General features: G+C 36.8%; 1 protein-coding gene across 9 annotated transcripts in view; it reads left to right on the plus strand.

Annotated features, from left to right (window-relative positions):
* Positions 1-15,961, plus strand: part of CDK14 (cyclin dependent kinase 14) — a 639,321-nt gene that overhangs the window by 167,748 nt on the left and 455,612 nt on the right. For 8 of the 9 annotated variants that reach the window (XM_063606295.1, XM_055114664.3, XM_003809752.7 and 5 more), the window contains one exon: positions 14,765-14,859. The exons of the other annotated variant lie outside the window; for it this stretch is intronic. In XM_063606295.1, the coding sequence (XP_063462365.1) occupies positions 14,765-14,859 (95 nt within the window). The remainder of the gene's footprint in view (positions 1-14,764; positions 14,860-15,961) is intronic. 9 annotated transcript variants of the gene reach the window in all.

Raw genomic sequence — 15,961 nt, forward strand, 5'->3', positions numbered from 1 at the left:
TTTTTAGCATGAGGGGCTGTTGAATTTTGTCAAAGGCCCTTTCTGCATCTTTTGAGATAATCATGTGGTTTTTGTCCTTGATTCTGTTTATGTGATGGATTACATTTATTGATTGGCTTATGTTCAACCAACCTTGCATTCCAGGGATGAAGCCGACTTGATCATGGTGGATAAGCTTTTTGATGGGCTGCTGGATTTGGTTTGCCAGTATTTTATTGAGAATTTTCTCATCCATGTTCATCAGGGATATTGGCTTGAAATTTTCTTTTTTTGTTGTGTCTCTGCCAGGCTTTGCTATCAGGATGATGCTGGCCTCATAAAATGAGTTAGGGAGGATTCCCTCTTTTTCTGTTGTTTGGAATCGTTTCAGAAGGAATGGTACCAGCTCCCCTTTGTACCTCTGGTAGAATTCAGCTGTGAATCCTTCTGGTCCTGGACTTTTTTTGGTTGGTAGGCTATTAATTACTGCCTCAATTTCAGAACTTGTTACTGGTCTATTCAGGGATTCTACTTCTTCCTGGTTTAGTTTTAGGAGGGTGTATGTGTCCAGGAATTTATCCATTTCTTCTAGATTTTTTAGTTTATTTGCATAGAGGTATTTATAGTATTTTCTGATAGTAGTTTGTATTTCTGTGGGATTGGTGTTGATATCCCCTTAATCATTTTTTACTGTGTCTATTTGATTCTTCTCTCTTTTCTTCTTTATTAATCTGGCTAGAGGTCTATCTATTTTGTTGATCTTTCAAAAAACCAGCTCCTGTATTCAGTGATGTTTTGAAGAGTTTTTCCTGTCTCTATATCCTTCAGTTCTGCTCTCATCTTAGTTATTTCTTGTCTTCTGCTAGCTTTTGAATGTGTTTGCTCTTCCTTCTCTAGTTCTTTTAATTTTGATGTTAGGGTGTCAATTTTAGATCTTTCCTGCTTTCTCTTGTGGGCATTTAGTGCTATAAATTTCCCTCTACACACTGCTTTAAATGTGTCCTGGAGATTCTGGTATGTTGTGTCTTTGTTCTTGTTGGTTTCAAAGAACATCTTTATTTCTGCCTTAATTTCGTTATTTACCCAGTAGTCATTTGGGAGCAGGTTGTTCCGTTTCCATGTACTTATGTGGTTTTGAGTGAGTTTCTTAATCCTGAGTTCTAATTTGATTGCACTGTGGTCTGAGAGACTATTATGATTTCCATTCTTTTGCATTTGCTGAGGAGTGTTTTACTTCCAGTTATGTGGTCAATTTTAGTGTATGTGTGATGTGGTGCTGAGAGGAATGTATATTCTGTTGATTTGGGGTGGAGAGTTCTGTAGATATCATTTAGGTCTGTTTGGTCCAGAGCTGAGTTCAAGTCCTGGATATTTTTGTTAATTTTCTGTCTAATTGATCTGTCTGATATTAAAGTTTCCTACTATTGTTTGGGAGTCTTAGTCTCTTTGTAGGTGTCTAAGAACTCGCTTTATGAATCAGGGTGCTCCTGTATTGGGTGCATATATATTTAGGATAGTTACCTCTTCTTGTTGCATTGATCCCTTTACCATTAGTAATGTCCTTGTTTGTTTCTTTTTAACTTTGTTGGTTTAAAGCCTGTTTTATCGAGTGCAACCCTTGCTTTTGTTGCTTTCCGTTTGGTTGGTAAATATTCCTCCATCCCTTTATTTTGAGTGTATGTGTGTCTTTGCACATGAGATGGGTCTCCTTAATACAGCACACTGATGGGTCTTGACTCTGTCCAATTTGCCAGTCTGTGTCTTTTAATTGGGGCATTTGACCTATTTACATTTAAAGTTAATATTGTTAGGTGTGAATTCGATCCTGTTATTATGATGCTAGCTGGTTATTTTGCCCGTTAGTTGATGCAGTTTCTTCATAGCGTTGATGGTCTTTACAATTTGGTATGTTTTTACAGTGGCTGGTACTGGTTGTTCCTTTCCATGTTTAGTGCTTCCTTCAGGAGCTCTTGTAAGGTAGGCCTGGTGGTGACAGTGTCTCTCAGCATTTGCTTGTCTCTAAAGGATTTTATTTCTCCTTCCCTTATGAAGCTTAGTTTAGCTGGATATGAAATTCTGGGTTGAAAATACTTTCCTTCGAGAATGTTGAATGTTGGCCTCCACTCTCTTCTGGCTTGTAGGGTTTCTGCTGAGAGATCTGCTTTTAGTCTGGTGGGCTTCTCTTTGTGGGTAACCTGAGTCTTCTCTCTGGCTGCCCTTAGCATTTTTTCCTTCATTTCAGCCTTGGTGAATCTGATGATTATGTGTCTTGGGGTTGCTCTTCTTGAGGAGTATCTTTGTGGTGGTCTCTGTATTTCCTGAATTTGAATGTTGTCCTGCCTTGCTAGGTTGGGGAAGTTCTCCTGGATGATATCCTGAAGAGTGTTTTCCAACTTGGTTCCATTCTCCCCGTCACTTTCAGGTACATCAGTCAAATGTAGATTTTGTCTTTTCTCACAGTCCCGTATTTCTTGGAGGCTTTATTTGCTTCTTTTCACTCTTTTTTCTCTAATCTTATCTTCTTGTTTTATTTCATTGAGTTGATCTTCAATCTCTGATGTCCTTTCTTCCCCTTGATCGATTCAGCTATTGAGACTTGTGTATGGTTCACAAAGTTCTTGTGCTATGTTTGTCAGCTCCATTAGGTCATTTATATTCTTCTCTAAACTGGTTATTCTAGTTAGCAGTTCGTCTAACCTTTTTTCAAGGTTCTTAGCTTTATTGCATTGGGTTAGAACACGCTCCTTTAGCTCAGAGGAGTTTGTTATTACCCACTTCCTGAAGTCTACTTCTGTCAATTCGTCAAACTCATTCTCCGTCTGGTTTTGTTCCCCTGCTGGCGAGGAGTTGTGATCCTTTGGGGGAGAAGAGGTGTTCTGCTTTTTGTAATTTTCAGCCTTTTTGCGCTGGTTTCTCCCCATCTTCATGGATTTACCTACCTTTGGTCTTTGATGTTGGTGACCTTCGGATGGGGTCTCTGAATGGACATCCTTTTTGTTGATGTTGATGCTGTTCCGTTCTGTTTGTTAGTTTTCTTTCTAACAGGCGCTTCTGCTGCAGGTCTGCTGGAGTTTGCTGGAGGTCCAATCTAGACCCTGTTTGCCTGGGTATCACTAGCAGAGGCTGCACAACAGCAAAGATTGCTGCCTGTTCCTTCGTCTGGAAGCTTCATCCCAGAGGGTCGCCCACCAGATGCCAGCCAGAATTATCCTGTATGAGTGTCCGTCGGTCCCCACTGAGAGGTGTCTCCCAGTCAGGATACATGGGGTTCAGGGACCCACTTGAGGAGGCAGTCTGTCCCTTATCAGGGCTTGAACACTGTGCTGGGAGATCCGCTGCTCTCTTTAGAGCTGTCAGGCAGGGATGTTTAAGTTCTGCTGAAGCTGTGCCCACAGCCGCCCCTTTCCCCCGTTGCTCTGTCCCAGGGAGATGGGGGTTTTATCTCTAAGTCCCTGACTTGGGGCTGCTGCCTTTCTTTCAGAAATGCCCTGCCCAGAGAGGAGGAATCTAGAGAAGGAGTCTGGCCACCAGCGGCCTTTGGCCTGGCCTTGCTGAGCTACAGTGGGCTCTGCCCATTTCAACCTTCCCGATGGCTTTGTTTACACTGTGAGGGTAAAACCACCTACTCAAGCCTCAGCAAAGGCGATTCTCCCACCCCCACCTAGCTTAAGCATCCCAGGTCGACTTCACACTGCTACGCTGGCAGCGAGAATTTCAAGCCAGTGGATCTTAGCTTGCTGGGCACCGTGGAGGTGGGACCTGCCGAGCCAGACCACTTGGCTCCCTGGCTTCAGCCCCCTTTCCAGGGGAGTGAACGGTTCTGTCTCCCTGGCATTCCAGGTGCCACTGGGGTATGAAAAATAAACTGCTGCAGCTAGCTCGGTGTCTGCCCAAACGGCTGCCCAGTTTTGTGCTTGAAACCCAGGCCCTGGTGGCCTAGGCACCGGCGGGAATCTCCTGGTCTTCCGGTTGCAAACACTGTGGTAAAAGCACAGTATCTGGGCCAGAGTGCACTGTTCCTCCCGGTACAGTCTCTCATGTCTTCCCTTGGCTGGGGGAGGGAAATCCCTTGACCCCTTGCGCTTCCTGGGCAAGGCGATGCCCTACCCAGCTTTAGCCCTCCATGGGCTGCACCAACTGTCCAACCAGTCCCAGTGAGATGAACCGGGTACCTCAGTTGGAAATGTAGAAATCACCTGCCTTCTGTGTTGATCTCGCTGGGAGCTGCAGATGGGAGCTGTTCCTATTTGGCCATCTTGCCAGCAAATCCTGTCTGCTGCCTTTTTGTTCTCTCCCCTGTTGTGATAAGAAGGGGTACTTTATTATGTATTTTTTTTGTTTTTTTTTTTTTTGGTGGAAAGGTTAATTTCCACTGGATTCTGAATTGGGCAGAAAATGGAAACATTAACACTTTTTGCATAACGCTGTTTTACATCCCCTGCAGCAGTGTAAAGATTTGATCAGTTAATACCCATGGGAAGCATGGGAAAGCAAGGGAGCCTTATAGACACGGGTGTTATTTTTAACAATGCTTAGAGGATGTAACAATGACTGATAAGCATCAAAGGAAGACCCTGTTTCCTTAAGGGTCACCATGATTTATGTCATACTTTTATTTTATCATCATTTCTTTTAAAATATTAGTTATCTTTTATAGGCTCCAAGAGTAGAGCTGAAAGGGAAGGAAAATGTGGTAGAAGTGTGGCATTGCAGCCACTGTTTTAATGAGGAAAGCATTGTTTTTTGGAAATACTGTGGTAGAAACTATTTTAAAATATCATGCCTTCCCAGCCGTATACATCTATATGCTCTTCACATACAGGCCATTATATATTAGGAGCCTTGACTGAAATCAAGGAACCAAGAATGCCTTGACCTCAGTGGCCATCATGCTAATGTAACTGGCTGATTGGTTTTTTCTTCAGATAGTGGCACTTTAAAATTCACGCAAAATATAAAGAATGAGATTTTATTTATAGTGGTATATTTTAAGAGGGTGTTTAAGAGGTTTTTAAATTTGTTTCAGATGTATATTGAGTGCCCACTTTTCCTAGGACTAGTTCCTGTGTGGTGTTTAATACCGTCACTGATGTGACAAACCTTCCCTCCCCTATTCCTGCCACCTCCTCTAACCCAGCTGTGCTCCTCAGTAGCTGCAGTTCTTGGGAGTACTACAGGAGATTTCCTGTCTTGCTGGACCAATTTAGAAGGGATTTCATTGAGTTGTGCTGTCATAAGCTGATCTTAAAGAGGGCATATTTTCAGAAACTCATATTTAGGTTAAGGTCCTCTCTACATTCCACAAATTGCTCCAAATTTACCTCTTTTCATCACCATAAAAATCTATATCCCATGATAGGCAGGCCTAATCTGGGAGATGTGGGAGGAGGGTGCAAACCTGCAAATGAGAGTTTCACTTCTGTTTTTAGGTACTTGTTCTTAAGGTGTGGTTGGTGTGTCATCTTGGCGTTACTTCCTCTTCTGGGGAGTGGAAAATTCCCAGATTAGAACCAAGCCCCCTTGACAGGTTGTTACCATGTGTGGTGTTTGGATCCATACCTCTGCGCAGCACCTAGATCTATTTTATAACCAAGTTACCTATCAATGATGCATTACCTTAGTGTGGCTGTAATAGGGCTATCAATGCTGGGTGATAAAGCTTGTTCTGGAGATCAAAGGCAAAATAAAAATTAGCCCAGTCAGGTTTGACTTTAAATCCTTATTTAATGGAGTCACGTGGTTCTGATTGAATCCTTCCTCTCTCACCCTCATACCCACTCTCACAATTACAGTATAATGTGCTGGAGAAGTGATTCTCCATTGTGGTTTTCCTCAATTCAGGGGGTACTCAACAATCTTAAGCAAGGGGTTATGTGTGAGGGTTAAAATCAGTTTTCAATGAAGTCAGTATGAAGCTATGGACATTCTTACTGGATATCAGGGTATCATTACAGTGAACACTGAAGTATACTCATGAAGTTTATAAAAATTGCAGTTCAGACACCCATCCTTGCTTCTGTGAGTGGGGTTTCAATAGAAGATAGACCGAAGCATGTTTAATATTTCCTCTATGTGGGTGAGGGTTAGGACTCTCTGGGAATATTCCACCAGTGTAATAGTAACAAAGAAAATAATTCTCAATTCTGATAATCTTGGTTTGAATTCTAGTTCTGCCAGTAACTATAGGATTTTAGATGAGTTACTTTATTTTTCCAGTCAATAAATTATTCATGTTCAAATGGGGATAGTAATAGAACCAACCTCATGGTGGTATTATAGAGATTAAGTTTATGTAATACATATAAAATGATTAGCTTAAGGTCTGGTACATAATTACTTGATATTAGCTAGTTGTTATTATTATTACACAGACAATGAACTAGAGCTGTCAAGGGTTAAGAACACCTTTATGGCAGGGTGACAAACATTGTTCAGCTGGAACCTTATGTGCACTTTTCATTATCCATGTCAGTGTTCCCCTCCGCTGGCCCAGATAATTGACGGTTCTCTATACTTTTATTCAGTTTTTTAAAAAAGTGTTAACATCATCTCATTAAATTTCACATCTCTATGCAGTTAGTATCTGTTAGAAATTGCTGATTAGCCCTCTGTATTTCCACGTCTCTAAAGTGGTATCTCAAGCCTACACTCTAAGTAGGGAAGCGATAAGCAGAGAATAGTTGTCCCATAAAGCTGTTTCTCATCCATCCACACACCTGACATCAAAAAGCCAAAGATAATGTTTAAGGTTGACTACACCTTGGTTTGATCCAGTATCTTTATTTAAATGTGATGATTTAATAAAGTTGCAAGGAAAAAAAGACAAAGGACTCCACTTTAATTATAAACAAAAATCTCTCCTTCTGAATTCTTTTTTTTTTTACTTATTTGATGGGAAGAATTTTATTATTGACCTCTTTAAATATTTGGCATTTGGATTCTTTATTTATGTGTACAGTAATTACAGATCAGACCATTTCTGCATACTTAAAATAGGAGACTCACTTTATAAGAATCTAACTCTCAAAGCGGAGACTGTCTCTTAGATGCATCCTATTCCATAGGACTGTTGTTTTGTAGACTAGGAAAAGTTTTAGAGAGAATTACATGCCTTTGATTCTTCCTATGGAGTCAGCATGATTGATTTGTAAGTTACAGTGTATTTCCACAATGTCTACCTGTCAGTTTCACAGGGCAGATAATATTGATTTTTTTACCACAAAATGTGGCAAAGTATTAATTTTCTGCCATTGTAGTGTTAACAGAATATAGAATACAACCGTAGCAGTTAATGCATCCAAATCCAGTTAGTTAGATAGACTACTTTGTACCACTGGCATCTTCCTTTACTAAATCTTTCTTGTGAATGAATGGAGATTGTTTTTATTAAAATTTTTTTTGTTTTTCTAATTTCCTCAGTTCAGTTTTTTCAAGTAGTAAGTTTAATATGGTCTATGTCTTAAAAATAACTACATTAACTCTTTTATACAAAACTATCTATGTAGAGTGAATATATCGTTTTTAGAAAATTATTTGTGCCTTTCCAGAAAGAGAAAATTTTGGCTTCCTGTTCTCTTGCCAAGTGGTGACTGTGTCTTATACTTACTCTAAGTAGTCGTTAGCAGTTTATCTCCTAATAAGAATAAAAAGGTAATTTTCCGCTGCTGTGTTTTTCTTTAACTTAGATTGCATTCATTCTTAAAGGAGCACAAAAGCAAACACACAGACCTCTCATTCTGATTTTAAATAATTTAGAGTGGAACTGTGAACACAATATTTTCCCCATTGAAGATCATTTTATACTGAAGTTTAATATAGGTTTTTAAATTTCTATTTAAAACTTGGGCTCAGGAGGGTGATGGTAAAGTGTGACATTCACAAGCTGTTTCCTGGTGATGAAAAATGCATGAGAACATAACCCACACAGGACTAGTCAGGCGACTTTGAATGTAATTTTCCATTAAATTTTACTTGATTTAACTCAACACATGGTTTGTATCTTACAAATTTCTTGAAGAAAGAAATAGGTGGTCCTAAGTGAATGTAATGCCTAAAGAGCTCATCATTGTAATCATAGTTTAAATTACATGGAACCAAGTTAAATTCCTAAAAAAAAAAATCTTACACCCTCTCCTCCCTTCTTCTCCTCCCTCCGTTCCTTTCTATATTAATTTTTGAAATATCTTTGTCCTTCATATACATGTACATATATATGTGTATGTATGTGTGTGTGTATATATATATATATAGAGAGAGAGAGAGAGAGAGAAAGAGAAAGTGTGTGTGTGTGTGTGTGTGTGTGTGTTATGGGCTGAATGGTGTTCCCTTAAAATTCATATGTTGAAGTCCCAGCCCCCAGTACCTCAGAATGTAACCGTGTTTGAAGGTAAGGTTTTTAAAGAGGTGACTAAATTAAAATTAGGTCATTGGGTGTGACCCTAATATAATATGACTGGTGTCCTTGCAAGAAGTGTAGAGACACCAGGGATCCCATCAACCAGAGGGAAGGCCATGTGAGGACACAAGAGAAGGTGGCCATCTGCAAGCCAACGTGAGAGGACTCAGGAGAAACAAACCCTGCCAAAACCTTGATCTTGGACTTCTAGCTTCCAAAACTGTGAAGAAATAAATTTTTGTTCTTGAAGCCACCAAGTATGTGATGTTTTGTTATGACACCTCTAGCAATCCATACATATGTATAAAATAAACCCTTGTTATTTGGTTCGGATTTTTTCTTTAAACACTGTTAATTTGTGTTGCTAGTTTTGTTTTCTCATACTGAGTGCTAGCAAAATTTGTGCTGCTAGTTTTGTTTTCGCATACTGAGTGCTAAATGGGAGCAGATTACTTAGATGACTTTAAGGCAAAATATTTAATTGAAATTCAGTGTATGGTCTTGGGCAAATCGGTGTTTCTGGGAGGTTTTCATTTTTATATATTTATATTAGAGTAAATGATGCCGACAGTGTTATGTAGCTCTAGGAGCTCTGATTTTGTGAGGGCAAGAATTCTATTTTTGGTCTATATTTCATTATAAAATTAGTAATCGTGGAGCTTGAGGAGGAATTGACCCCACATTGAATGCTTGGTTAGGAAATGGGTTACTATTGTGTCCAGCTGTGCAGATTGAGTACTTGACTCTGCAAGTTTTCTTGAAGCACTTACTAATTTTCCAGCAGTTCTCTCAACATTTGCTGCAGTCATTCTTCCATTGAAGGTGCCACTGTCTAGAGATAGGCTGGATTAATAGTTGAGACTCTCAGAGATGAACTTGTTTCTTCTCTTTTTATTAGCATTAATGATGAGTGAGAGTAGTTGCCTGATAATACCTCCTCAGTCTGCACAGCTTTAGGCTACCTTGTGCTGTATACACCTGGAAAGATCTGACTTTAGATTTTGCAAAAATCTGTTTAGTTCCACACATAAATTAAGTTCTTTTTCATTACACAGAATGAGGAAACAACCTCATGGAAATGTATGTGCAGTGGGTTGACTTCAACCATTGAGCCTTTAGGATATTTACAGGTGAATTGGGTAGTAGAAAGTTTTAATAAGTACCTGTTTTCTACAATCTCTGTGGCATTGATTTTAAGCCCTTAACATTTGGACATATTTAGAGACATATTTGTTATTGTAAGGATTAACATAATAGGTTACTATTTTATGGAAGAGATTAGTATCTAAAGCACAAATGCTTGTTAATAACTGCCAAATAGTAGAAGTTAGGTGGTTTCCTGGCTTGTTCTTGCATTTAAAAGTAATGGATCAAATATTTCACCATTTAATATGAGGTTTGTTACAGGTTTCTATAGAAATAATATTGAATTTGGAACCTTTCCTTTGTTACTAGGTTACATAATTTTTTGATTTTATTTCAGATACACAGTATATTGAATTTTAAAAATTGTTTTTCAGGATTTTTCTCTTATGTAGTGAAATATATTAGTAATTTTTTTGAGGTTGAACCATTTTTGAATTCATGAAATAAATCTCATTTGGCCATGGTATATTATTCTTGTAGTACATTTGCAGAAATTAATTTTTAAAATATTTCTTAGAATTTTTGCTCCTACGTTTGTGATACTTGGCCTTTTGTTTAATTAGTTAGTTAATTTTGGTAATGGGGTTTTGCTAGTTAAAAGCATTTTATATTTTTATGCTATCTGCTTCATACAACTTAGTATATCTGTTTCTTAAATTTTAGTGGAAGTAGCCCTTAGAAGATTGTATTTTTAAGATTAATTCTTTAAATTTATTCTGTTTATTGTGTCTTAGTTTTTTTGTATTTTGCTTAAGTCAATTTGGGTAATTAATTTTTTCTAGAAAGTATGTAGTAAATTTTGAATATTTTGGTATAAAGCTGTTCATAGTGTTCCAGGTTAATTAATGAAAACAAAAACATTCGTTCTTAAACTGAGTTATGTTCTCTTTGTATTTCCAGTGTTTATTTAGTTCACTTTTTAATGAGACTTTCCAGATAATTATCTGTTTTAATGGTCTTTACAAACAGCATTTCGTTTTATTAATCATGTTTATAATACTTTTGTCTTATATTTTACAAATATCTTTTATTGTCTTTATTAATCTCTTCCTACCGTGTTCTTTGTTGCTTCTTTTCTAGCTGCCATTAAAAGTCTACATCATACTGCTTTATTGTTTTCTATTATATGCATATATTTAAATTTTCTTTTATGTATTGATTTGGCTGTATGCCATAGGTCTTAAATGGTCATGCTCTCATTGACACATATTTATGAATTTTAAGTTTTGATTTTTTTAAACCCATGTTATTAAACTATTCAGCTTTAATTTTTTTATTTAAAAAAACCATTTATTGTATATATTTAAGATACAAAGATTCAGTATCCCCTATCGGAAATGCTTGGTACGGAGGTATTTTGGATTTAAGATTTTTTTGGATTCTGGAATATACATGAGATATCTTAGGAAGGGGACCCCAAGTCTAAACATTAAACTCACTTATGTTTCATATATAGCTTATATGCATAGCCTGAATGTAATTTTATACAATATTTTAAATAATTTTGTGCATCTATCACATGAGGTCAGGTGTGGAATTTTCCACTTGTGGCATCATGCTGATGTTAAAAAAGTTTCAGATTTTAGGAACATTTTGGTTTTAAGGTTTTTGGATTAGGGATTCTAACCTATATAGCGTGGTGGTATGGGATACATATAGATAGTAAAATGATTACTGTAGTGAAGCAAATTAACATATCTATCATCTCATATAGTTACCCATTTTTTGTTGTTGTGGCAAGAACAGCTAAAATCTACTCATTTAGCAGGAATCCCAAATAGAGTACAATGTTGTTACTTATAGTCTTAACTTCTAATTTAATTGCATTGTGTTCAGAAAAAGCAACTTGAAATGTTTTTGCAGGTTTCAATATTGAGCTCATCTTTGTGACCTAATCTATGATTATTTTTTGGTGAATTTTAGATGTGTGCTTGAAAGAATATAAATATTTGAATACATATATTAATTAAGCCGCTGTTTCTAGTATTTGAGCCCCGTATATCCCTTAATTATTAGTTACTTGCTTGCTCTGTCGATTAGTAGTGTATGCTTGTCTTTCATTACCACTTCTTTCTCACTTTATTGCTACCAACAATTGTTTGATACATTTCAAAACTATGTTATTTGGCCTTTACTAGTTTACTAGTTTATTAGACTTCTTGGTGGATTTTTAACATTCATTTTTTATGGGAGATATTAATTTAATCTATTTATTGTTTTGTAAATTCTGTCTTGTCTGCTATCAGTACTACTATAGGTATTATTTTAAAAAATGCTTACTGGGCTATATTTTCCCCTTCTTTATTTTCAGATTTACTCTTTTTAAATCTCTTCTTAATAGCATATTGCTAGATTTTCTTTGTTTTTTTATTTTTTAATCTGAGAGCTTTTCCTTTAATAGGGGAAGTTGATTCATGTATGTTTATTGTAATCATTGATATGTTTGGATTTAACTTTATTCTTATTTTATAAAATTTTACTTAGCATGCTTTCTTATTGAATATGCCTTCTCCTCTAACCTCTCACTCCTTACCCTCTTCCTCTTTCATTGCATTTTTTTCCCATTCACCTCTCCCCAATTTGTTTGGGATTTGTGTACCTTATTTATATCAATTTACTGATTACCTTTTAAAGGTTAAGAAACATCCTAAAACATATGCATTTGGAATTTCAATCTGTATCTGCAATATATTCTGATTTATTCAAGAAAGCTCAGTGTGCTTTTATTTCTCCTTTCCTACTGTTCCTTGCCTTTTCCCCCATCACTCCAACTACATCTTATATTGAGATAATTTTATGTCTAGATTTTTTTCTGTGAGTAATAAAATTGTTGTGTTTCCATAATTCACTTGAGGGACTGTCTTGAGTATAGTACTAATTATGCAAAATTATTTTTCCTTTTAATTTTGAAAATATTGCTTAACTGTCTTTTTGCACCGATTACAATCTATGACAATATGCTTGCTGAATAATTTTTCTATTTAGATGCAACCTCTCCCTGAAGTTTTCTGGGAGAGTTCTGTTCAGCCATTGAGCTTATTACTTTTTTAGCCTCTGAGGTTCAAGCCGTTCTCCTGCCTGAGCCTCCCGAGTAGCTGGGACTACAGACTTGTGCCACCACGCCCAGCTAATTTTTGTATTTTTAGTAGAGATGGGGTTTCACCATGTTGGCCAGGATGGTCTCGATCTCTTGACCTCGTGATCTGCCTGCCTCTGCCTCCCAAAGTGCTGGGATTACAGGTGTGAGCCACCGTGCTCAGCCTATTTAAAGTTATCCTTACCTTTGCAGTGTTAACTTGCCTTCCAAGGTTTTAGCTTATCTGCCCACTGAATTTTATCCATCTCTTTCAGGATGTTGATTTTCCTAAAATGATTTGTGATTTTTGGTTGTATACTCATATTTGTACTTGAGAATCACTGTCAGCTTATTTTATTTTCTGTAAATTTTCTCTACTGATTGTGTGAAAGGGATTACAGCTTGGGGGATGGGGAGACATTGCTTTTTCTCTGGGTATTGGCTATTTGAGTCCTTGCTCTGCTCAGATACCACACTCTAAGCTGTCTCCTGTGCAGATGCCTCTGCAGCTTGCTTGGGAGGACACTGCAGTCTCAACTGTTTATGTGTTGATTAGTCTCATGTTCACCTAGAGGTTCTTGCTTCTTTTATTTAATAGTCTTCCCCTACATGGTCAGGCTTTTCTCTGAAGTTTTGATTCTGATTACCTTCTTTCAGAATTCTTCAAAATTTCTGATTAGATATTGGCACTCTTTTTTTGTTTTCTGCTTCTAATTCTGATTTATTGTTTTTGAAAAATAACTTTTAATTCATGATGGGTATTTTGGGTGGGAAGAAAGTAAGAAACATGTATTCAACTGGCCACATAAAATCCCAATAAATAGTGGGAGTCAGAATCATTGCCCACATATTGTGTGTTTTTTGATAAGTGATACAGGTGTATACTCAAAAGTAGTGTTCAAGCCCAACTTGAAGAATACAAGTTCTAAACTTCTGAAGTTGGTTATTTATAAAGTACCACAAATATTAGCAACTTTTTATGAATTATATGTATATTTATATTGGAATAAATCTCTTTAATAAGATATTTTTCCTTCCTTATATAATTATCATTTTTTAATATGCTTTGGTATTACCCTTTTATATAATAGCAACAGTATAATAATAGATCATGTCTTACTGAAATAGAAGGTGAATGCTTCTCCACCATGGAGGACAACACTCCCCTTTTCTTGTTCCCCTTTTCTTGTTCCATAGTTAAAGTTGGGGTGGGAGTTGAGTACAATAAGATTGATGAGGTCACTCTCTCTTAGCATTTTTTTTGGTCCTGTTGGGAAGTGACCTGTCTTAAGAGTTGTTTTGTGGCAGCTATACCTTAAGGATTGATTTATGTATGTATAAGAGAGTTCCATTTTGTATTAGTGATAGCTGAGTGATACATCTTCTGATTATCTGTTTGAATTATCACTAAAAGGTATCAGAAGAGTACCTTTATATAACTGAATATTATACCATCATGATTTACAACGGGATACAGTAAATATTTTCAGCTTTGTCAGCCATATGATCTGTATTGGAACTACAGCTGTGTTGTAGTTTGAAAACCATGAAACAATATGCAGGTGAATGACCACGACTGTGTTTCAGTAAAACTTTATGAACGCTAAAATTTGATTTTCATATTATTTTCACATATTATGAAACTTTATTCTTGTTTTGCTTTGCTTCCTTCAACCATTAGAAAAGGTAAAAACTATTCTAAACTTATGGGATATACAAAAACAGGTGGTGGGCTGGATTTGACCCATGGGCCACAGTTTGCCAGCTCCTAATTTAGAAGATGGTATAATAACATGTAAAGTGTTCATAATTGATTGAATAAAAAAAGGGAGGGGCAGGTTTAAAAACAGTAGATATAGTGCAATTTCATTTATGTAAGAAAGCAATCATCAGCTTACAGATAGCACTGGAAGAACACCTATCAAAATATTAACAGTGGTTCCCTGGTTAGCTTATGGGAATAATTTCGTTCTACATTGTGTTTATTTGCATGTTTTTTGAGTTTTGTATCCTGTTTATTATGTTGTTTTGAAAAATAAACATGTATGCCAGAAAAAACAGTTATTTAAAAAGTGACAGAGAATCTGTACATTTTTAGCAAAATCAGGGTATTTGTTGTTAATTAATTTGATACAATCTGTTTTGTTTACCCTATGCTTCATTTTTAGCCAACAAGTCCCAAATTTGGAAAAGCTGACTCATATGAAAAGCTGGAAAAACTAGGGGAAGGATCTTATGCTACAGTATACAAAGGGAAAAGCAAGTAAGTTCATTATTTTTGGAATATTTCACAGGTACAGTGTCTCTGCCCTCTTATTACTAAATAGCATTTTATTTAAATAATTATTATTTAATATACAATAGATTTTCCTCCCTCAGGGTATCCTTTTTTTTTTTTTTTTTTTGGCAAGTGTGTAAAACTCATTGGAATTGGTGTACCCTGCTAGTAAACAGTTTTTCAGACTGTTCAATTTATTTTTCTGTTTAATGCCCCTCCCCACAACACTGCTTTCTCTTTCAAAGGAGTTGGAACCATCGAATGAGAATTCATTTCCAGGTGAATTATGTGATTAATTTCTCATAGAGATTTAGTGTTGGGAATAGGAGTATTGATTTGACAATGCCAAATATATTGGCCATTCTTGGGGTCTTTTTAAGTTAAGCTTTTACTCCATCTTTCAGAAGTCTCTTAGTTAAACAAAATGGCAAACTTTTCTTTTTCTTTCTTCCTGTCTGCTTTGGCATCATGCTGCATATATTTTCATATCGAGAAACAACTGTCTCCTCCTCTTCTTCTTTCTCTCCATTGCTCTCTGGGGGTCAGGGCACAGATTTGGATTCTTGAAAAGCTTGTCCTCATGTGTTTCTGATTGACCTCCTTACTCTCCCTTATTAATTAAGGACAGAGAGTTACTGTATTTAGTGACATGTAGTTGTAGATAACTTAATGCAACCTCTGCAACAACCACAGAAGTCACAAGCTTTGTTTTACCTTTATAACTTTACCAAATGATGTTGCAAAATAATTTTCTATACTGTCCCTGTTATCTCTTTTCAAAATCTTTATAGAAGATAGGACTTTTTTGTCTGAGACAGCATTTCGCCCTGTTGCCCAGGCTGGAGTACAGTGGCTTGATAACGGCTCATTGCAGCCTCAACCTCCTGGGCTCAAACAGTCCTCTTGCCTTAGCCTCCTGAGTAACTGGGACTACAAGCCCATGCCATCATGTCTGGCTATTTTTTTAAAAAAACTATTTTGCAGAAACGGAATTTTCCTGTATTGCCCAGGCTGGTTTTAAACTCCTGGGCTTAAGTGATCCTCTGGCCTCGGCCACCCAAAGTGTTGGGATTACAGGCATGAACCA

This window comes from Pan paniscus, chromosome 6, assembly GCF_029289425.2.
Source record: "Pan paniscus chromosome 6, NHGRI_mPanPan1-v2.0_pri, whole genome shotgun sequence".
Lineage (NCBI taxonomy): Eukaryota > Metazoa > Chordata > Mammalia > Primates > Hominidae > Pan > Pan paniscus.